Source organism: Heterodontus francisci, chromosome 10, assembly GCF_036365525.1.
Source record: "Heterodontus francisci isolate sHetFra1 chromosome 10, sHetFra1.hap1, whole genome shotgun sequence".
Taxonomy (NCBI): domain Eukaryota; kingdom Metazoa; phylum Chordata; class Chondrichthyes; order Heterodontiformes; family Heterodontidae; genus Heterodontus; species Heterodontus francisci.
Window position 1 is genome coordinate 107,322,880 of NC_090380.1, and position 21,197 is coordinate 107,344,076.

Below are 21,197 nucleotides of genomic sequence, written 5' to 3' on the forward strand. Positions count from 1 at the left end.
TTGGTGAGACCACACCTAGAGTACTGCACACAGTTTAGGTCTCCTTATTTAAGGATAGATATGCTTGCATTGGAAGCAATTCAGAGAAGGTTCACAGGCTGATTCCTGGGATGAAGGATTGTCTTATGAGGACAGGTTCAGCAGGTTGGGCCTATACTCATTGGAGTTTAGAAGAATGAGAGATGAACTTATTGAAACAGATAAGATTCTGAGGGGGCTTGACACGGTAGATGCTGAGAAAATATTTCCTCTTGTGGGGGAATCTAGAACCAGGCGGCACAGTTTCAAAATAAGGGACCTCTCATTTAAACAGAGATGAGGATGAATTTCTTCTCTTAGAGGGTCATTAATCTTGGGAATTCTCGACCCCAGAGAACAGTGGAGGCTGGGTCATTGAATATATTCAAGGATGAGCTAGACAGCTTTTTGATCCAGAAGGGAGTCCAGGGTTATGGGGGGCAGGCAGGAAAGTGGAGTTAAGGCCACAAGCAGATCAGTCATGATCTTATGGAATGGCAGAGCAGGCTCGAGAGGCTAATTGGCCTACTCCTGCGGCCAATTTTGTATGTTCCTATGTTCTAGATTGGACCTGCAGCAGGTAATGACAGAACCAATTAGAGGGATAAACTTACTTGACCTCATCCTCACCAATCTACCTGTTGCAGATGCATCTGTCCATGACAGTGTTGGTAGGATAGACCACCGCACAGTCCTTGTGGAGACAAAGTCCCAACTTCACACTGATGACACGTTCCATTGTGTTATGTGGCACTACCAATGTGCTAAACTGGATAGTTTCAGAACAGATCCAGCAGCTCAAAACAGGGCATCCATGAGGCACTGCAGGCCATCAGCAGCAGCAGAATTGTATTCAACCACAATCTTTAACCTCATGGTCTGTAATATCCCTCATTCAATCATTAACATGAAATGAGAGGACCAATCCCGGTTCAATGAGGAGTGGAGAAGAGTAGGCCAGGAGCAGCACCAGGCATACATAAAAATGAGATGACAACCTGCTGAAGCTACAACACAAGATTACACACTTACAAAACAGTGGAAGGAGCAGCGGACAGAAAAGTGATCCTATGACCAACAGCAAAACAGTGCGAAAGGAGAGCGTTCCGAGAGCTTCAAAACAGTGCGAGAGGAGAGCGTTCTGAGAGCTTCAAAACAGTGCGAGAGGAGAGATTTCCGAGAGCTTCAAAACAGTGCGAGAGGAGAGCGTTCTGAGTGCTTCAAAACAGTGCGAGAGGAGAGATTTCCGAGAGCTTCAAAACAGTGCGAGAGGAGAGCGTTCTGAGAGCTTCAAAACAGTGCGAGAGGAGAGATTTCCGAGAGCTTCAAAACAGTGCGAGAGGAGAGCGTTCTGAGAACTTCAAAACAGTGCGAGAGGAGAGATTTCCGAGAGCTTCAAAACAGTGCGAGAGGAGATCATTCCAAGAGCTTCAAAACTGAGCGAGAGGAGAGCGTTCTGAGAGCTTCAAAACAGTGCGAGAGGAGAGCGTTCCGAGAGCTTCAAAACAGCGGGAGAGGAGATCGTTCCGAGAGCTTCAAAACAATGTGAGAGGAGAGCGTTCCGCGATCTTCGAAACAGCGGGAGAGGAGATCGTTCCGAGAGCTTCAAAACAATGTGAGAGTAGAGCGTTCCGAGAGCTTCAAAACAGTGTGAGAGGAGAGCGTTCCGAGAGCTTCAAAACAGTGCGAGAGGAGAGCGTTCCGAGAGCTTCAAAACAATGTGAGAGGAGAGCGTTCCGAGAGCTTCAAAACAGCAGGAGAGGAGAGCGTTCTGAGAGCTTCAAAACAGAGCGAGAGGAGAGCGTTCCGAGAGCTTCAAAACAGCGGGAGAGGAGAGCATTCCGAGAGCTTCAAAACAGTGCGAGAGGAGAGCGTTCCGAGAGCTTCAAAACAGTGCGAGAGGAGAGCGTTCCGAGAGCTTCAAAATAGTGTGAGAGGAGAGCGTTCCGAGAGAGTCAAAACAGTGCGAGAGGAGAGCGTTCCGAGAGCTTCAAAACAGCGGGAGAGGAGAGCCATGCGAGAGCTTCAAAACAGTGGGAGAGGAGAGCATTCCGAGTGCTTCAAAACAGTGGGAGAGGAGAGCGTTCCGGGAGCTTCAAAACAGAGCGAGAGCAGAGCGTTCCGCGATCTTCTAAACAGCGGGACAGGAGAGCGTTCCAAGTGCTTCAAAACAATGCGAGAGGAGAGCGTTCCGAGAGCTTCAAAACAGTGCGCGAGGAGAGCGTTCCGAGAACTTCAAAACAGTGCGAGAGGAGAGCGTTCCGAGAGCTTCAAAACAGTGCGAGAGGAGAGCGTTCCGAGAACTTCAAAACAGTGCGAGAGGAGAGCGTTCCGAGAGCTTCAAAACAGTGCGAGAGGAGATCTTTCCAAGAGCTTCAAAACAATGTGAGAGGAGAGCGTTCCGCGATCTTCTAAACAGTGGGAGAGGAGAGCGTTCCGAGAGCTTCAAAACAGTGTGAGAGGAGAGCGTTCCGAGAACTTCAAAACAGTGTGAGAGGAGAGCGTTCCGAGAACTTCAAAAGAGTGCGAGAGGAGAGCGTTCCGAGAACTTCAAAACAGTGCGAGAGGAGAGCGTTCCGAGAGCTTCAAAACAGCAGGAGAGGAGATCTTTCCAAGAGCTTCAAAACAATGTGAGAGGAGAGCGTTCCGCGATCTTCCAAACAGCGGGACAGGAGATCGTTCCGCGAGCTTCAAAACAGCGGAAGAGGAGAGCGTTCCGAGAGCTTCAAAACAGCAGGAGAGGTTAGCGTCCGAGAGCTTCAAAACAGTGCAAGCGGAGATCGTTCCAAGAGCTTCAAAACAGTGCGAGAGGAGAGCGTTCCGAGAGCTTCAAAACAATGTGAGAGGAGAGCGTTCCGAGAGCTTCAAAAGAGTGCGAGAGGAGAGCGTTCCGAGAGCTTCAAAACAGTGCGCGAGGAGAGCGTTCCGAGAACTTCAAAACAGAGCGAGAGGAGAGCGTTCCGAGAGCTTCAAAACAGTGCGAGAGGAGAGCGTTCCAAGAGCTTCAAAACAGTGCGAGAGGAGAGCGTTCCGAGAGCTTCAAAACAGCGGGAGAGGAGATCGTTCCAAATGCTTCAAAACAGTGCGAGAGGAGGGCGTTCCGACAGCTTCAAAACAGTGCGCGAGGAGAGCGTTCCGAGAACTTCAAAACAGTGCGAGAGGAGAGCGTTCCGAGAGCTTCAAAACAGTGCGAGAGGAGAGCGTTCCGAGAACTTCAAAACAGTGCGAGAGGAGATCTTTCCAAGAGCTTCAAAACAATGTGAGAGGAGAGCGTTCCGCGATCTTCTAAACAGCGGGAGAGGAGAGCGTTCCGAGAGCTTCAAAACAGTGCGAGAGGAGAGCGTTCCGAGAACTTCACAACAGTGTGAGAGGAGAGCGTTCCGAGAACTTCAAAACAGTGCGAGAGGAGATCTTTCCAAGAGCTTCAAAACAATGTGAGAGGAGAGCGTTCCGCGATCTTCTAAACAGCGGGAGAGGAAAGCGTTCCGAGAGCTTCAAAACAGTGCGAGAGGAGAGCGTTCCGAGAACTTCAAAACAGTGTGAGAGGAGAGCGTTCCGAGAACTTCAAAACAGAGCGAGAGGAGAGCGTTCCGAGAACTTCAAAACAGTGCGAGAGGAGAGCGTTCCGAGAGCTTCAAAACAGTGCGAGAGGAGAGCGTTCCGAGAGCTTCAAAACAATGAGAGAGGAGAGCGTTCCGAGAGCTTCAAAACAATGTGAGAGGAGAGCGTTCCGCGATCTTCAAAACAGCGGGAGAGGAGATCGTTCTGAGAGCTTCAAAACAATGTGAGAGGAGAGCGTTCCGCGATCTTCTAAACAGCGGGAGAGGAGATCGTTCCGAGAGCTTCAAAACAAGGTGAGAGGAGAGCGTTCCGCGATCTTCCAAACAGTGCAAGAGGAGGGCGTTCCGGGAGCTTCAGAACACGGGAGAGGTGAGCCTTCCGAGAGCTTCAAAACAGTGTGAGAGGAGAGCGTTCCAAGAGCTTCAAAACAATGTGAGAGGAGAGCAATCCAAGTGCTTCAAAACAGAGCGAGAGGAGAGCGTTCCAAGAGCTTCAAAACAATGTGAGAGGAGAGCAATCCAAGTGCTTCAAAACAGAGCGAGAGGAGAGCGTTCCGAGGGCTTCAAAACAGCGGGAGAGGAGAGCATTCCGAGAGCTTCAAAACAGCGGGAGAGGTGAGTGTTCCGAGAGCTTCAAAACAGCGGGTGAGGAGAGCGTTCCGAGAGCTTCAAAACAGCGGGTGAGGATAGCATTCCGAGAACTTCAAATCAGCAAGAGAGGAGAGCGTTCCGAGAGCTTCAAAAAAGTGCAAGAGGATTGCGATCCAAGAGCTTCAAAACAGCGGGAGAGCAGAGCGTTCCGAGAGCTTCAAAACAGCGGGAAAGGAGAGCATTCCAAGAGCTTCAAAACAGCGGGAAAGGAGAGCGTTCCGAGAGCTTCAAAACAGCGGGAGAGGAGAGCGTTCCGAGAGCTTCAAAACAGCGGGAGAGGAGAGCATTCCGAGAGCTTCAAAACAGCGGGAGAGGAGAGCGTTCCGAGAGCTTCAAAACAGCGGGAGAGGTTAGCGTCCGAGAGCTTCAAAACAGTGCGAGAGGAGAGCGTTCCGGGAGCTTCAAAACAGAGCAAGAGGAGAGCGTTCCACGATCTTCTAAACAGCGGGACAGGAGAGCCTTCCAAGTGCTTCAAAACAGTGCGAGAGGAGAGCTTTCCGAGAACTTCAAAACAGTGCGAGAGGAGAGCGTTCCGAGAGCTTCAAAACAGTGCAACAGGAGAGCGTTCCGCGATCTTCTAAACAGCGGGACAGGAGAGCGTTCCAAGTGCTTCAAAACAGTGGGAGAGGAGATCCTTCCCAGAGCTTCAAAACAATGTGAGAGGAGAGCGTTCCGAGAGCTTCAAAATAATGTGAGAGGAGAGCGTTCCGAGAACTTCAAAACAGCAGGAGAGGAGAGCGTTCCGAGAGCTTCAAAAACGTGCAAGAGGATTGCGAACCAAGAGCTTCAAAACAGCGGGAGAGCAGAGCGTTCCGAGAGCTTCAAAACATCGGGAAAGGAGAGCATTCCGAGAGCTTCAAAACAGCGGGAGAGGAGATCGTTCCGAGAGCTTCAAAACAATGTGAGAGGAGAGCGTTCCGCGATCTTCTAAACAGCGGGAGAGGAGATCGTTCCGAGAGCTTCAAAACAAGGTGAGAGGAGAGCGTTCCGCGATCTTCCAAAGAGTGCAAGAGGAGGGCGTTCCGGGAGCTTCAGAACACGGGAGAGGTGAGCCTTTCAAGAGCTTCAAAACAGTGTGAGAGGAGAGCGTTCCGAGAGCTTCAAAACAGCGGGAGAGGAGAGCAATCCAAGGGCTTCAAAACAGAGCGAGAGGAGAGCGTTCCGAGGGCTTCAAAACAGCGGGAGAAGAGAGAATTCCGAGAGCTTCAAAACAGCGGGAGAGGTAGTGTTCCGAGAGCTTCAAAACAGCGGGTGAGGAGAGCGTTCCGAGAGCTTCAAAACAGCAGGAGAGGAGAGCGTTCCGAGAGCTTCAAAAAAGTGCAAGAGGATCGCGATCCAAGAGCTTCTAAACAGCGGGAGAGCAGAGCGTTCCGAGAGCTTCAAAACAGCGGGAAAGGAAAGCATTCCGAGAGCTTCAAAACAGCGGGAGAGGAGAGCGTTCCGAGAGCTTCAAAACAGCGGGAGAGGAGAGCATTCCGAGAGCTTCAAAACAGCGGGAGAGGAGAGCGTTCCGCGATCTTCTAAACAGCGGAAGAGGTTAGCGTCCGGGAGCTTCAAAACAGTGCGAGAGGAGAGCCTTGCAAGAGCTTCAAAACAGCGGGAGAGCAGAGCGTTACGAGAGCTTCAAAACAGCGGGAGAGGAGAGCATTCCGAGAGCTTCAAAACAGTGCGAGAGGAGAGCGTTCCGGGAGCGTCAAAACAGAGCAAGAGGAGAGCGTTCCGCGATCTTCCAAACAGCGGGAGAGGAGAGCGTTCCAAGTGCTTTAGAACAGCGGGAGAGGAGAGCGTTTCAAGTGCTTCAAAACAGTGCGAGAGGAGAGCGTTCCGAGAACTTCAAAACAGTGCGAGAGGAGAGCGTTCCGAGAGCTTCAAAACAGTGCGAGAGGAGATCTTTCCAAGAGCTTCAAAACAATGTGAGAGGAGAGCGAAACAAGTGCTTCAAAACAGAGCGAGAGGAGAGCGTTCTGAGGGGTTCAAAACAGCGGGAGAGGAGAGCATTCCGAGAGCTTCAAAACAGCGGGAGCGGAGAGCGTTCCGAGAGCTTCAAAACAGCGGGAAAGGAGAGCATTCCGAGAGCTTCAAAACAGCGGGAGAGGAGAGCATTCCGAGAGCTTCAAAACAGCGGGAGAGGAGAGCGTTCCGAGAGCTTCAAAACAGCGGGAGAGGTTAGCGTCCGAGAGCTTCAAAACAGTGCGAGAGGAGAGCGTTCCGGGAGCTTCAAAACAGAGCAAGAGGAGAGCGTTCCGCGATCTTCTAAACAGCAGGAGAGGAGAGCGTTCCAAGTGCTTCAAAACAGCGGGAGAGGAGAGCTTTCCAAGTGCTTCAAAACAGTGCGAGAGGAGTGCGTTCCGGGAGCTTCAAAACAGAGCGAGAGGAGAGCGTTCTGAGGGCTTCAAAACAGCGGGAGAGGAGAGCATTCCGAGAGCTTCAAAACAGCGGGAGCGGAGAGCGTTCCGAGAGCTTCAAAACAGCGGGAAAGGAGAGCGTTCTGAGAGCTTCATAACAGCGGGAGAGGAGAGCATTCCGAGAGCTTCAAAACAGCGGGAGCGGAGAGCGTTCCGAGAGCTTCAAAACAGCGGGAAAGGAGAGCGTTCCGAGAGCTTCATAACAGCGGGAGAGGAGAGCGTTCCGAGAGCTTCAAAGCAGCGGGAGAGGTTAGCGTCCGAGAGCTTCAAAACAGTGCGAGAGGAGAGCGTTCCGGGAGCTTCAAAACAGAGCGAGAGGAGAGCGTTCCGCGATCTTCTAAACAGCGGGAGAGGAGAGCGTTCTAAGTGCTTCAAAACAGCGGGAGAGGACAGCGTTACAAGTGTTTCAAAACAGTGCGAGAGGAGAGCGTTCCGAGAACTTCAAAACAGTGCGAGAGGAGAGCGTTCCGAAAGCTTCAAAACAGCAGGAGAGGAGATCTTTCCAAGAGCTTCAAAACAATGTGAGAGGAGAGCGTTCCGCGATCTTCTAAACAGCAGGAGAGGAGAGCGTTCCAAGTGCTTCAAAACAGCGGGAGAGGAGAGCGTTCCAAGTGCTTCAAAACAGTGCGAGAGGAGTGCGTTCCGGGAGCTTCAAAACAGAGCGAGAGGAGAGCGTTCTGAGGGCTTCAAAACAGCGGGAGAGGAGAGCATTCCGAGAGCTTCAAAACAGCGGGAGCGGAGAGCGTTCCGAGAGCTTCAAAACAGCGGGAAAGGAGAGCGTTCCGAGAGCTTCATAACAGCGGGAGAGGAGAGCATTCCGAGAGCTTCAAAGCAGCAGGAGAGGTTAGCGTCCGAGAGCTTCAAAACAGTGCAAGAGGAGAGCGTTCCGGGAGCTTCAAAACAGAGCGAGAGGAGAGCGTTCCAAGAACTTCAAAACAGCGGGTGAGGAGAGCGTTCCGAGAGCTTCAAAACAGCAGGAGAGGAGAGCGTTCCGAGAGCTTCAAAAAAGTGCAAGAGGATCGCGATCCAAGAGCTTCTAAACAGCGGGAGAGCAGAGCGTTCCGAGAGCTTCAAAACAGCGGGAAAGGAAAGCATTCCGAGATCTTCAAAACAGCGGGAGAGGAGAGCGTTCCGAGAGCTTCAAAACAGCGGGAGAGGAGAGCATTCCGAGAGCTTCAAAACAGCGGGAGAGGAGAGCGTTCCGCGATCTTCTAAACAGCGGAAGAGGTTAGCGTCCGGGAGCTTCAAAACAGTGCGAGAGGAGAGCCTTGCAAGAGCTTCAAAACAGCGGGAGAGCAGAGCGTTACGAGAGCTTCAAAACAGCGGGAGAGGAGAGCATTCCGAGAGCTTCAAAACAGTGCGAGAGGAGAGCGTTCCGGGAGCGTCAAAACAGAGCAAGAGGAGAGCGTTCCGCGATCTTCCAAACAGCGGGAGAGGAGAGCGTTTCAAGTGCTTCAAAACAGTGCGACAGGAGAGCGTTCCGAGAACTTCAAAACAGTGCGAGAGGAGAGCGTTCCGAGAGCTTCAAAACAGTGCGAGAGGAGATCTTTCCAAGAGCTTCAAAACAATGTGAGAGGAGAGCGATACAAGTGCTTCAAAACAGAGCGAGAGGAGAGCGTTCTGAGGGCTTCAAAACAGCGGGAGAGGAGAGCATTCCGAGAGCTTCAAAACAGCGGGAGCGGAGAGCGTTCCGAGAGCTTCAAAACAGCGGGAAAGGAGAGCATTCCGAGAGCTTCAAAACAGCGGGAGAGGAGAGCATTCCGAGAGCTTCAAAACAGCGGGAGAGGAGAGCGTTCCGAGAGCTTCAAAACAGCGGGAGAGGTTAGCGTCCGAGAGCTTCAAAACAGTGCGAGAGGAGAGCGTTCCGGGAGCTTCAAAACAGAGCAAGAGGAGAGCGTTCCGCGATCTTCTAAACAGCAGGAGAGGAGAGCGTTCCAAGTGCTTCAAAACAGCGGGAGAGGAGAGCGTTCCAAGTGCTTCAAAACAGTGCGAGAGGAGTGCGTTCCGGGAGCTTCAAAACAGAGCGAGAGGAGAGCGTTCTGAGGGCTTCAAAACAGCGGGAGAGGAGAGCATTCCGAGAGCTTCAAAACATCTGGAGCGGAGAGCGTTCCGAGAGCTTCAAAACAGCGGGAAAGGAGAGCGTTCTGAGAGCTTCATAACAGCGGGAGAGGAGAGCATTCCGAGAGCTTCAAAACAGCGGGAGCGGAGAGCGTTCCGAGAGCTTCAAAACAGCGGGAAAGGAGAGCGTTCCGAGAGCTTCATAACAGCGGGAGAGGAGAGCGTTCCGAGAGCTTCAAAGCAGCGGGAGAGGTTAGCGTCCGAGAACTTCAAAACAGTGCGAGAGGAGAGCGTTCCGGGAGCTTCAAAACAGAGCGAGAGGAGAGCGTTCCGCGATCTTCTAAACAGCGGGAGAGGAGAGCGTTCTAAGTGCTTCAAAACAGCGGGAGAGGAGAGCGTTACAAGTGTTTCAAAACAGTGCGAGAGGAGAGCGTTCCGAGAACTTCAAAACAGTGCGAGAGGAGAGCGTTCCGAAAGCTTCAAAACAGCAGGAGAGGAGATCTTTCCAAGAGCTTCAAAACAATGTGAGAGGAGAGCGTTCCGCGATCTTCTAAACAGCAGGAGAGGAGAGCGTTCCAAGTGCTTCAAAACAGCGGGAGAGGAGAGCGTTCCAAGTGCTTCAAAACAGTGCGAGAGGAGTGCGTTCCGGGAGCTTCAAAACAGAGCGAGAGGAGAGCGTTCTGAGGGCTTCAAAACAGCGGGAGAGGAGAGCATTCTGAGAGCTTCAAAACAGCGGGAGCGGAGAGCGTTCCAAGAGCTTCAAAACAGCGGGAAAGGAGAGCGTTCCGAGAGCTTCATAACAGCGGGAGAGGAGAGCGTTCCGAGAGCTTCAAAGCAGCAGGAGAGGTTAGCGTCCGAGAGCTTCAAAACAGTGCGAGAGGAGAGCGTTCCGGGAGCTTCAAAACAGAGCGAGAGAAGAGCGTTCCGAGAACTTCAAAACAGTGCGAGAGGAGAGCGTTCCGAAAGCTTCAAAACAGCAGGAGAGGAGATCTTTCCAAGAGCTTCAAAACAATGTGAGAGGAGAGCGTTCCGCGATCTTCTAAACAGCGGGAGAGGAGATCGTTCCGCGAGCTTCAAAACAGCGGGAGAGGAGAGCGTTCCGAGAGCTTCAAAACAGCGGGAGAGGTTAGCGTCCGAGAGCTTCAAAACAGTGCAAGCGGAGATCGTTCCGAGAGCTTCAAAACAATGTGAGAGGAGAGCGTTCCGAGAGCTTCAATACAGAGCGAGAGGAGAGCATTCCGAGAGCTTCGAAACAGCGGGAGAGGAGACCGTTCCGAGAGCTTCAAAACAATGTGAGAGGAGAGCGTTCCGAGAGCTTCAAAACAGTGTGAGAGGAGAGCGTTCCGAGAGCTTCAAAACAGAGCGAGAGGAGAGCGTTCCAAGTGCTTCAAAACAGTGCGAGAGGAGAGGTTTCCCAGAACTTCAAAACAGTGCGAGAGGAGATCGTTCCGAGAGCTTCAAAACAATGTGAGAGTAGATCGTTCCGCGATCTTCGAAACAGCGGGAGAGGAGATCGTTCCGAGAGCTTCAAAACAATGTGAGAGAAGAGCGTTCCGAGAGCTTCAAAACAGCGGGAGAGGTGAGTGTTCCGAGAGCTTCAAAACAGAGCGAGAGGAGAGCCTTCCGAGGGCTTCGAAACAGCGGGAGAGGAGATCGTTCCGAGAGCTTCAAAACAATGTGAGAGAAGAGCGTTCCGAGAGCTTCAAAACAGGGTGAGAGGAGAGCGTTCCGAGGGCTTCAAAACAGAGCGAGAGGAGAGCGTTCCGAGAGCTTCAAAACAGCGGGAGAGGAGAGCGTTCCGAGAGCTTCAAAACAGAGCGAGAGGAGAGCGTTCCGAGGGCTTCAAAACAGCGGGAGAGGAGAGCATTCCGAGTGCTTCAAAACAGCGGGAGAGGTGAGTGTTCCGAGAGCTTCAAAACAGAGCGAGAGGAGAGCCTTCCGAGGGCTTCAAAACAGCGGGATAGGAGAGCATTCCGAGAGCTTCAAAACAGCGGGAGAGGTGAGTGTTCCGAGAGCTTCAAAACAGCGGGTGAGGATAGCATTCCGAGAACTTCAAATCAGCAGGACAGGATTGCGATCCAAGAGCTTCAAAACAGCGGGAGAGCAGAGCGTTCCGAGAGCTTCAAAACAGCGGGAAAGGGGAGCATTCCGAGAGCTTCAAAACAGCGGGTGAGGAGAGCGTTCCGAGAGCTTCAAAACAGCGGGAGAGGAGAGCATTCCGAGAGCTTCAAAACAGCGGGAGAGGAGAGCGTTCCGAGAGCTTCAAAACAGCGGGAGAGGTTAGCGTCCGAGAGCTTCAAAACAGTGCGAGAGGAGAGCGTTCCGGGAGCTTCAAAACAGAGCAAGAGGAGAGCGTTCCGCGATCTTCTAAACAGCGGGAGTGGAGAGCGTTCCGAGAGCTTCAAAGCAGCGGGAGAGGTTAGCGTCCAAGAGCTTCAAAACAGTGCGAGAGGAGAGCCTTGCAACAGCTTCAGAACAGTGGGAGAGGAGAGCATTCCGAGAGCTTCAAAACAGTGGGAGAGGGGAGCGTTCCGGGAGCTTCAAAACAGAGCGAGAGGAGAGCGTTCCGCGATCTTCCAAACAGCAGGAGAGGAAAGCGTTCCAAGTGCTTCAAAACAGCGGGAGAGGAGAGCATTCCAAGAGCTTCAAAACAGTGCGAGAGGGGAGCTTTCCGAGAACTTCAAAACAGTGCGAGAGGAGAGCGTTCCGAGAGCTTCAAAACAGCGGGAGAGGAGATCGTTCCGAGAGCTTCAAAACAGTGTGAGAGGAGAGCGTTCCGCGATCTTCAAAACAGCGGGAGAGGAGATTGTTCCGAGAGCTTCAAAACAGTGTGAGAGGAGAGCGTTCCGAGAGCTTCAAAACAGAGCGAGAGGAGAGCGTTCCGAGAGCTTCAAAACAGCGGGAGAGGAGAGCGTTCCGAGAGCTTCAAAACAGCGGGAGAGGAGAGCGTTCCGAGAGCTTCAAAACAGAGCGAGAGGAGAGCATTCCGAGAGCTTCGAAACAGCGGGAGAGGAGAGCGTTCCGGGAACTTCAAAACAGAGCTAGAGGAGAGCGTTCCGCGATCTTCTAAACAGCGGGAGAGGAGAGCGTTCCGAGAACTTCAAAGCAGCGGGAGAGGTTAGCGTCCGAGAGCTTCAAAACAGTGCGAGAGGAGAGCCTTGCAACAGCTTCAGAACAGTGGGAGAGGAGAGCATTCCGAGAGCTTCAAAACAGTGGGAGAGGGGAGCGTTCCGGGAGCTTCAAAACAGAGCGCGAGGAGAGCGTTCCGCGATCTTCTAAACAGCGGGAGAGGAGAGCGTTCCAAATGCTTCAAAACAGCGGGAGAGGAGAGCATTCCAAGAGCTTCAAAACAGTGCGAGAGGGGAGCGTTCCGAGAGCTTCAAAACAGTGCGAGAGGAGAGCGTTCCGAGAGCTTCAAAACGGTGTGAGAGGAGATCCTTCCCAGAGCTTCAAAACAGTGGGAGAGGAGAGCGTTCCGAGAGCTTCAAAACAGCGGGAGAGGAGAGCGTTCCGAGAGCTTCAAAACAGCGGGAGAGGAGAGCGTTCCGAGAGCTTCAAAACAGAGGGAGAGGAGATCGTTCCAAGAGCTTCAAAACAGTGCGAGAGGAGAGCGTTCCGAGGGCTTCAAAACAGCGGGTGAGGAGATCGTTCCGAGAGCTTCAAAACAGCGGGAGAGGAGAGCGTTCCGAGAGCTTCAAAACAGAGCGAGAGGAGAGCGTTCCGAGAGCTTCAAAACAGCGGGAGAGGAGAGCGTTCCGAGAGCTTCAAAACAGCGGGAGAGGAGAGCGTTCCGAGAGCTTCAAAACAGAGGGAGAGGAGATCGTTCCAAGAGCTTCAAAACAGTGCGAGAGGAGAGCGTTCCGAGAGCTTCAAAACAGCGGGAGAGGAGATCGTTCCGAGAGATTCAAAACAGTGTGAGAGGAGAGCGTTCCGCGATCTTCAAAACAGCGGGAGAGGAGATCGTTCCGAGAGCTTCAAAACAGTGTGAGAGGAGAGCGTTCCGAGAGCTTCAAAACAGCGGGAGAGGAGAGCGTTCCGAGAGCTTCAAAACAGCAGGAGAGGAGAGCGTTCCGAGAGCTTCAAAACAGAGCGAGAGGAGAGCATTCCGAGAGCTTCGAAACAGCGGGAGAGGAGATCGTTCTGAGAGCTTCAAAACAATGTGAGAGGAGAGCGTTCCGAGAGCTTCAAAACAGTGTGAGAGGAGAGCGTTCCGAGAGCTTCAAAACAGAGCGAGAGGAGAGCGTTCCGAGAGCTTCAAAACAGCGGGAGAGGAGAGCGTTCCGAGAGCTTCAAAACAGAGCGAGAGGAGAGCGTTCCGAGGGCTTCAAAACAGCGGGAGAGGAGAGCATTCCGAGTGCTTCAAAACAGCGGGAGAGGTGAGTGTTCCGAGAGCTTCAAAACAGAGCGAGAGGAGAGCCTTCCGAGGGCTTCAAAACAGCGGGATAGGAGAGCATTCCGAGAGCTTCAAAACAGCGGGAGAGGTGAGTGTTCCGAGAGCTTCAAAACAGCGGGTGAGGATAGCATTCCGAGAACTTCAAATCAGCAGGAGAGGATTGCGATCCAAGAGCTTCAAAACAGCGGGAGAGCAGAGCGTTCCGAGAGCTTCAAAACAGCGGGAAAGGGGAGCATTCCGAGAGCTTCAAAACAGCGGGTGAGGAGAGCGTTCCGAGAGCTTCAAAACAGCGGGAGAGGAGAGCATTCCGAGAGCTTCAAAACAGCGGGAGAGGAGAGCGTTCCGAGAGCTTCAAAACAGCGGGAGAGGTTAGCGTCCGAGAGCTTCAAAACAGTGCGAGAGGAGAGCGTTCCGGGAGCTTCAAAACAGAGCAAGAGGAGAGCGTTCCGCGATCTTCTAAACAGCGGGAGTGGAGAGCGTTCCGAGAGCTTCAAAGCAGCGGGAGAGGTTAGCGTCCAAGAGCTTCAAAACAGTGCGAGAGGAGAGCCTTGCAACAGCTTCAGAACAGTGGGAGAGGAGAGCATTCCGAGAGCTTCAAAACAGTGGGAGAGGGGAGCGTTCCGGGAGCTTCAAAACAGAGCGAGAGGAGAGCGTTCCGCGATCTTCCAAACAGCAGGAGAGGAGAGCGTTCCAAGTGCTTCAAAACAGCGGGAGAGGAGAGCATTCCAAGAGCTTCAAAACAGTGCGAGAGGGGAGCTTTCCGAGAACTTCAAAACAGTGCGAGAGGAGAGCGTTCCGAGAGCTTCAAAACAGCGGGAGAGGAGATCGTTCCGAGAGCTTCAAAACAGTGTGAGAGGAGAGCGTTCCGCGATCTTCAAAACAGCGGGAGAGGAGATCGTTCCGAGAGCTTCAAAACAGTGTGAGAGGAGAGCGTTCCGAGAGCTTCAAAACAGAGCGAGAGGAGAGCGTTCCGAGAGCTTCAAAACAGCGGGAGAGGAGAGCGTTCCGAGAGCTTCAAAACAGCGGGAGAGGAGAGCGTTCCGAGAGCTTCAAAACAGAGCGAGAGGAGAGCATTCCGAGAGCTTCGAAACAGCGGGAGAGGAGAGCGTTCCGGGAACTTCAAAACAGAGCTAGAGGAGAGCGTTCCGCGATCTTCTAAACAGCGGGAGAGGAGAGCGTTCCGAGAACTTCAAAGCAGCGGGAGAGGTTAGCGTCCGAGAGCTTCAAAACAGTGCGAGAGGAGAGCCTTGCAACAGCTTCAGAACAGTGGGAGAGGAGAGCATTCCGAGAGCTTCAAAACAGTGGGAGAGGGGAGCGTTCCGGGAGCTTCAAAACAGAGCGCGAGGAGAGCGTTCCGCGATCTTCTAAACAGCGGGAGAGGAGAGCGTTCCAAATGCTTCAAAACAGCGGGAGAGGAGAGCATTCCAAGAGCTTCAAAACAGTGCGAGAGGGGAGCGTTCCGAGAGCTTCAAAACAGTGCGAGAGGAGAGCGTTCCGAGAGCTTCAAAACGGTGTGAGAGGAGATCCTTCCCAGAGCTTCAAAACAGTGGGAGAGGAGAGCGTTCCGAGAGCTTCAAAACAGCGGGAGAGGAGAGCGTTCCGAGAGCTTCAAAACAGCGGGAGAGGAGAGCGTTCCGAGAGCTTCAAAACAGAGGGAGAGGAGATCGTTCCAAGAGCTTCAAAACAGTGCGAGAGGAGAGCGTTCCGAGGGCTTCAAAACAGCGGGTGAGGAGATCGTTCCGAGAGCTTCAAAACAGCGGGAGAGGAGAGCGTTCCGAGAGCTTCAAAACAGAGCGAGAGGAGAGCGTTCCGAGAGCTTCAAAACAGCGGGAGAGGAGAGCGTTCCGAGAGCTTCAAAACAGCGGGAGAGGAGAGCGTTCCGAGAGCTTCAAAACAGAGGGAGAGGAGATCGTTCCAAGAGCTTCAAAACAGTGCGAGAGGAGAGCGTTCCGAGAGCTTCAAAACAGCGGGAGAGGAGATCGTTCCGAGAGATTCAAAACAGTGTGAGAGGAGAGCGTTCCGCGATCTTCAAAACAGCGGGAGAGGAGATCGTTCCGAGAGCTTCAAAACAGTGTGAGAGGAGAGCGTTCCGAGAGCTTCAAAACAGCGGGAGAGGAGAGCGTTCCGAGAGCTTCAAAACAGCAGGAGAGGAGAGCGTTCCGAGAGCTTCAAAACAGAGCGAGAGGAGAGCATTCCGAGAGCTTCGAAACAGCGGGAGAGGAGATCGTTCTGAGAGCTTCAAAACAATGTGAGAGGAGAGCGTTCCGAGAGCTTCAAAACAGTGTGAGAGGAGAGCGTTCCGAGAGCTTCAAAACAGAGCGAGAGGAGAGCGTTCCAAGTGCTTCAAAACAGTGCGAGAGGAGAGCTTTCCGAGAACTTCAAAACAGTGCGAGAGGAGAGCGTTCCGAGAGCTTCAAAATAGCGGGAGAGGAGATCGTTCCGAGAGCTTCAAAACAGTGTGAGAGGAGAGCGTTCCGAGAGCTTCAAAACAGAGCGAGAGGAGAGCGTTCCAAGTGCTTCAAAACAGTGCGAGAGGAGAGCTTTCCGAGAACTTCAAAACAGTGCAAGAGGAGAGCGTTCCGAGAGCTTCAAAACAGCGGGAGAGGAGATCGTTCCGAGAGCTTCAAAACAATGAGAGAGAAGAGCGTTCCAAGAGCTTCAAAACAGGGTGAGAGGAGAGCGTTCCGAGAGCTTCAAAACAGAGCGAGAGGAGAGCGTTCCGAGAGCTTCAAAACAGAGCGAGAGGAGAGCGTTCCGAGAACTTCAAAACAGCGGGAGTGGAGAGCGTTCCGAGAGCTTCAAATCAGAGCGAGAGGAGAGCATTCCGAGAGCTTCAAAACGGCGGGAGAGGAGAGCGTTCCGAGAGCTTCAAAACAGTGCGAGAGGAGAGCGTTCCGAGAGCTTCAAAACAGTGCGAGAGGAGAGCGTTCTGAGAGCTTCAAAACAGTGCGAGAGGAGAGCGTTCCAAGTGCTTCAAAACAGTGCGAGAGGAGTGCGTTCCGAGAGCTTCAAAACAGTGCGAGAGGAGAGCGTTCCGAGAGCTTCAAAACAGTGTGAGAGGAGAGCGTTCCGCGATCTACTAAACAGCGGGAGAGGAGATCGTTCCGAGAGCTTCAAAACAATGTGAGAGGAGAGCGTTCCGAGAGCTTCAAAACAATGTGAGAGGAGAGCGTTCCGAGAACTTCAAAACAGCAGGAGAGGAGAGCGTTCCGACAGCTTCAAAAAAGTGCAAGAGGATTGCGATCAAAGAGCTTCAAAACACCGGGAGAGCAGAGCTTTTCGAGAGCTTCAAAAAAGCGGGAAAGGAGAGCATTCCGAGAACTTCAAAACAGCGGTAGAGGAGAGCGTTCCGAGAGCTTCAAAACAGCGGGAGAGGAGTGCGTTCCGAGAGCTTCAAAACAGCGGGAGAGGAGAGCGTTCCGAGAGCTTCAAAACAGAGGGAGAGGAGATCGTTCCAAGAGCTTCAAAACAATGTGAGAGGAGAGCGTTCCGAGAGCTTCAAAACAGCTGGAGAGGAGATCGTTCCAAGAGCTTCAAAACAATGTGAGAGGAGAGCGTTCCGAGAGCTTCAAAACAGCGGGAGAGGAGAGCAATCCAAGTGCTTCAAAACAGCGGGAGAGGAGAGTTTTCCGAGAGCTTCAAAACAGTGCGAGAGGAGAGTGTTCCGAGAGCTTCAAAACAGTGCGAGAGGAGAGCGTTCCGAGAGCTTCAGAACAGCGGGAGAGGAGAGCGTTCCGAGAGCTTCAAAACAGAGCGAGAGGAGAGCGTTCCGAGAGCTTCAAAACAGCGGGAGAGGAGAGCGTTCCGAGAGCTTCAAAACAGCGGGAGAGGAGAGCGTTCCGAGAGCTTCAAAACAGAGCGAGAGGAGAGCATTCCGAGAGCTTCGAAACAGCGGGAGAGGAGATCGTTCCGAGAGCTTCAAAACAATGTGAGAGGAGAGCGTTCCGAGAGCTTCAAAACAATGTGAGAGGAGAGCGTTCCGAGAGCTTCAAAACAGAGCGAGAGGAGAGCGTTCCAAGTGCTTCAAAACAGTGCGAGAGGAGAGCTTTCCGAGAACTTCAAAACAGTGCGAGAGGAGAGCGTTCCGAGAGCTTCAAAACAGCGGGAGAGGAGATCGTTCCGAGAGCTTCAAATCAATGTGAGAGGAGAGCGTTCCGCAATCTTCGAAACAGTGGGAGAGGAGATCGTTCCGAGAGCTTCAAAACAATGTGAGAGAAGAGCGTTCCGAGAGCTTCAAAACAGGGTGAGAGGAGAGCGTTCCGAGAGCTTCAAAACAGAGCGAGAGGAGAGCGTTCCGAGAGCTTCAAAACAGCGGGAGAGGAGAGCGTTCCGAGAGCTTCAAATCAGCGGGAGAGGAGAGCGTTCCGAGAGCTTCAAAACAGAGCGAGAGGAGAGCGTTCCGAGAGCTTCAAAACAGCGGGAGAGGAGAGCGTTCCGAGAGCTTCAAAACAGTGCGAGAGGAGAGCGTTCCGAGAGCTTCAAAACAGTGCGAGAGGAGAGCGTTCCGAGAGCTTCAAAACAGTGCGAGAGGAGAGCGTTCCGAGAGCTTCAAAACAGTGCGAGAGGAGAGCGTTCCGAGAGCTTCAAAACAGTGCGAGAGGAGAGCGTTCCGAGAGCTTCAAAACAGTGTGAGAGGAGATCCTTCCCAGAGCTTCAAAACAATGTGAGAGGAGAGCGTTCCGCGATCTACTAAACAGCGGGAGAGGAGATCGTTCCGAGAGCTTCAAAACAATGTGAGAGGAGAGCGTTCCGAGAGCTTCAAAACAATGTGAGAGGAGAGCGTTCCGAGAACTTCAAAACAGCAGGAGAGGAGAGCGTTCCGAGAGCTTCAAAAAAGTGCAAGAGGATTGCGATCCAAGAGCTTCAAAACAGCGGGAGAGGAGAGCGTTTCGAGAGCTTCAAAAAAGCATGAAAGGAGAGCATTCCGAGAGCTTCAAAACAGCAGGAGAGGAGAGCGTTCCGAGAGCTTCAAAACAGCGGGAGAGGAGAGCGTTCCGAGAGCTTCAAAACAGCGGGAGAGGAGAGCGTTCCGAGAGCTTCAAAACAGAGGGAGAGGAGATCGTTCCAAGAGCTTCAAAACAATGTGAGAGGAGAGCGTTCCGAGAGCTTCAAAACAGCGGGAGAGGAGAGCAATACAAGTGCTTCAAAACAGCGGGAGAGGAGAGTGTTCCGACAGCTTCAAAACAGTGCGAGAGGAGAGCGTTCCGAGAGCTTCAAAACAGTGCGAGAGGAGAGTGTTCCGAGAGCTTCAAAACAGCGGGTGAGGAGAGCATTCAGAGAGCTTCAAAACAGTGGGTGTGGAGATCGTTCCGAAAGCTTCAAAACAGCGGGAGAGGAGAGTGTTCCGAGAGCTTCAAAACAGCGGGTGAGGAGAGCATGCCGAGAGCTTCAAAACAGCGGGTGAGGATAGCGTTCCAAGAACTTCAAATCAGCAGGAGAGGAGAGCGTTCCGAGTGCTTCAAAAAAGTGCAAGAGGATTGCAATCCAAGAGCTTCAAAACAGCGGGAGAGCAGAGCGTTCCGAGAGCTTCAAAACAGCGGGAAAGGAGAGCATTCCGAGAGCTTCAAAGCAGCGGGAGAGCAGAGCGTTTAGCGAGCTTCAAAACAGCGGGGAGGAGAGCATTCCGAGAACTTCAAAACAGCGGGAGAGGAGAGCGTTCCGAGAGCTTCAAAACAGCGGGAGAGGTTAGCGTCCGAGAGCTTCAAAACAGTGCGAGAGGAGAGCCTTGCAACAGCTTCAGAACAGTGGGAGAGGAAAGCATTCCGAGAGCTTCAAAACAGTGGGAGAGGAGAGCGTTCCGGGAGCTTCAAAACAGAGCGAGAGGAGAGCGTTCCGCAATCTTCTAAACAGCGGGAGAGGAGAGCGTTCCAAGTGCTTCAAAACAGCGGGAGAGGAGAGCGTTCCAAGTGCTTCAAAACAGTGCGAGAGGAGAGCTTTCCGAGAACTTCAAAACAGGGCGAGAGGAGAGCATTCCGAGAGCTTCAAAACAGCGGGAGAGGAGATCGTTCCGAGAGCATCAAAATAATGTGAGAGGAGAGCGTTCCGCGATCTTCGAAACAGCGGGAGAGGAGATCGTTCCGAGAGCTTCAAAACAAGTGAGAGGAGAGCGTTCCGAGAGCTTCAAAACAGTGTGAAAGATGAGCTTTCCGAGAGCTTCAAAACAGAGCGAGAGGAGAGCGTTCCGAGAGCTTCAAAACAGCGGGAGTGGAGAGCGTTCCGAGAGCTTCAAAACAGCGGGAGAGGAGATCGTTCCGAGAGCTTCAAAACAATGTGAGAGGAGAGCGTTCCGAGAGCTTCAAAACAGAGCGAGAGAAGAGCGTTCCAAGTGCTTCAAAACAGTGCGAGAGGAGAGCTTTCCGAGAACTTCAAAACAGTGCGAGAGGAGAGCGTTCCGAGAGCTTCAAAACAGCGGGAGAGGAGATCGTTCCGAGAGCTTCAAAACAATGTGAGAGGATAGCGTTCCGCGATCTTCGAAACAGCGGGAGAGGAGATCGTTCCGAGAGCTTCAAAACAATGTGAGAGGAGAGCGTTCCGAGAGCTTCAAAACAGTGTGAGAGGAGAGCGTTCCGAGAGCTTCAAAACGGAGCGAGAGGAGAGCGTTCCGAGAGCTTCAAAACAGCGGGAGAGGAGAGCGTTCCGAGAGCTTCAAAACAGCGGGAGAGGAGAGCGTTCCGAGAGCTTCAAAACAGAGCGAGAGGAGAGCTTTACGAGAGCTTCAAAACAGCGGGAGAGGAGAGCGTTCCGAGAGCTTCAAAACAGTACGAGAGGTGAGCGTTCCGAGAGCTTCAAAACAGTGTGAGAGTAGAGCGTTCCGAGAGCTTCAAAACAGTACGAGAGGAGAGCGTTCCGAGAGCTTCAAAACAGTGTGAGAGGAGAGCGTTCTGAGAGCTTCAAAACAATGTGAGAGGAGAGCGTTCCGCAATCTTCTAAATGGCGGGAGAGGGGAGGGTTCCGAGAGCTTCAAAACAGCGGGAGAGGAGCGCATTCCGAGTGCTTCAAAACAGTGGGAGAGGAGAGTGTTCCGAGAGCTTCAAAACAGAGCGAGAGGAGAGCGTTCCGAGAGCTTCAAAACAGCGGGAGAGGAGAGCGTTCCGAGAGCTTCAAAACAATGTGAGAGGAGAGCGTTCCGCAATCTTCTAAATGGCGGGAGAGGGGAGGGTTCCGAGAGCTTCAAAACAGCGGGTGAGGATAGCGTTCCGAGAACTTCAAAACAGCAGGAGAGGAGAGCGTTCCGAGAGCTTCAAAACAGTGCAAGAGGATTGCGATCCAAGAGCTTCAAAACAGCGGGAGAGCAGAGCGTTCCGAGAGCTTCAAAACAGCGGGAAAGGAGAGCATTCCGAGAGCTTCAAATCAGCCGGAAAGGAGAGCATTCCGAGAGCTTCAAAACAGCGGGAGAGGAGAGCGTTCCGAGAGCTTCAAAACAGCGGGAGAGGAGAGCGTTCTGAGAGATTGAAAACAGCGGGAGAGGAGAGCATTCCGAGAGCTTCAAAACAGCGGGAAAGGAGAGCGTTCCAAGTGCTTCAAAACAGTGCGAGAGGAGAGCATTCCGAGAGCTTCAAAACAGTGCGAGAGGAGAGCGTTCCAAGAGCTTCAAAACAGTGCAAGTGCACGCCGTTCCGGGAGCTTCAAAACAGTGGGAGAGGTGAACGTTCCGAGAGCTTCAAAATAGCGGGAGAGGAGAGCGTTCCAGGAGCTCCAAAACAGTGCGAGAGGAGAGCGTTCCGAGAGCTTCAAAACAGTGTGAGAGGAGAGCGTTCCGAGAGCTTCAAAACAGTGCGAGAGGAGAGCGTTCCGAGAGCTTCAAAACAGTGTGAGAGGAGAGCGTTCCGAGAGCTTCAAAACAGTGTGAGAGGAGATCCTTCCCAGAGCTTCAAAACAATGTGAGAGGAGAGCGTTCCGCGATCTACTAAACAGCGGGAGAGGAGATCGTTCCGAGAGCTTCAAAACAATGTGAGAGGAGAGCGTTCCGAGAGCTTCAAAACAATGTGAGAGGATTGCGATCCAAGAGCTTCAAAACAGCGGGAGAGCAGAGCGTTTCGAGAGCTTCAAAACAGTGGGAAAGGAGAGCATTCCGAGAGCTTCAAAACAGCGGGAGAGGAGAGCGTTCCGAGA

The 21,197-nt window shown here is 52.6% G+C and overlaps 1 protein-coding gene across 1 annotated transcript in view; it reads left to right on the plus strand.

Moving 5' to 3' along the window:
• Window positions 1–512: 512 nt before the first annotated feature.
• The window catches only part of LOC137374231 (axoneme-associated protein mst101(2)-like), a 39,583-nt gene continuing 18,898 nt past the window's right edge, over window positions 513–21,197 (plus strand). The window contains exons 1-5 of the mRNA XM_068040018.1: window positions 513–598; window positions 2,683–2,857; window positions 6,666–7,083; window positions 8,740–8,969; window positions 10,194–10,369. Coding sequence (XP_067896119.1) covers window positions 513–598; window positions 2,683–2,857; window positions 6,666–7,083; window positions 8,740–8,969; window positions 10,194–10,369 — 1,085 coding nt within the window. The remainder of the gene's footprint in view (window positions 599–2,682; window positions 2,858–6,665; window positions 7,084–8,739; window positions 8,970–10,193; window positions 10,370–21,197) is intronic.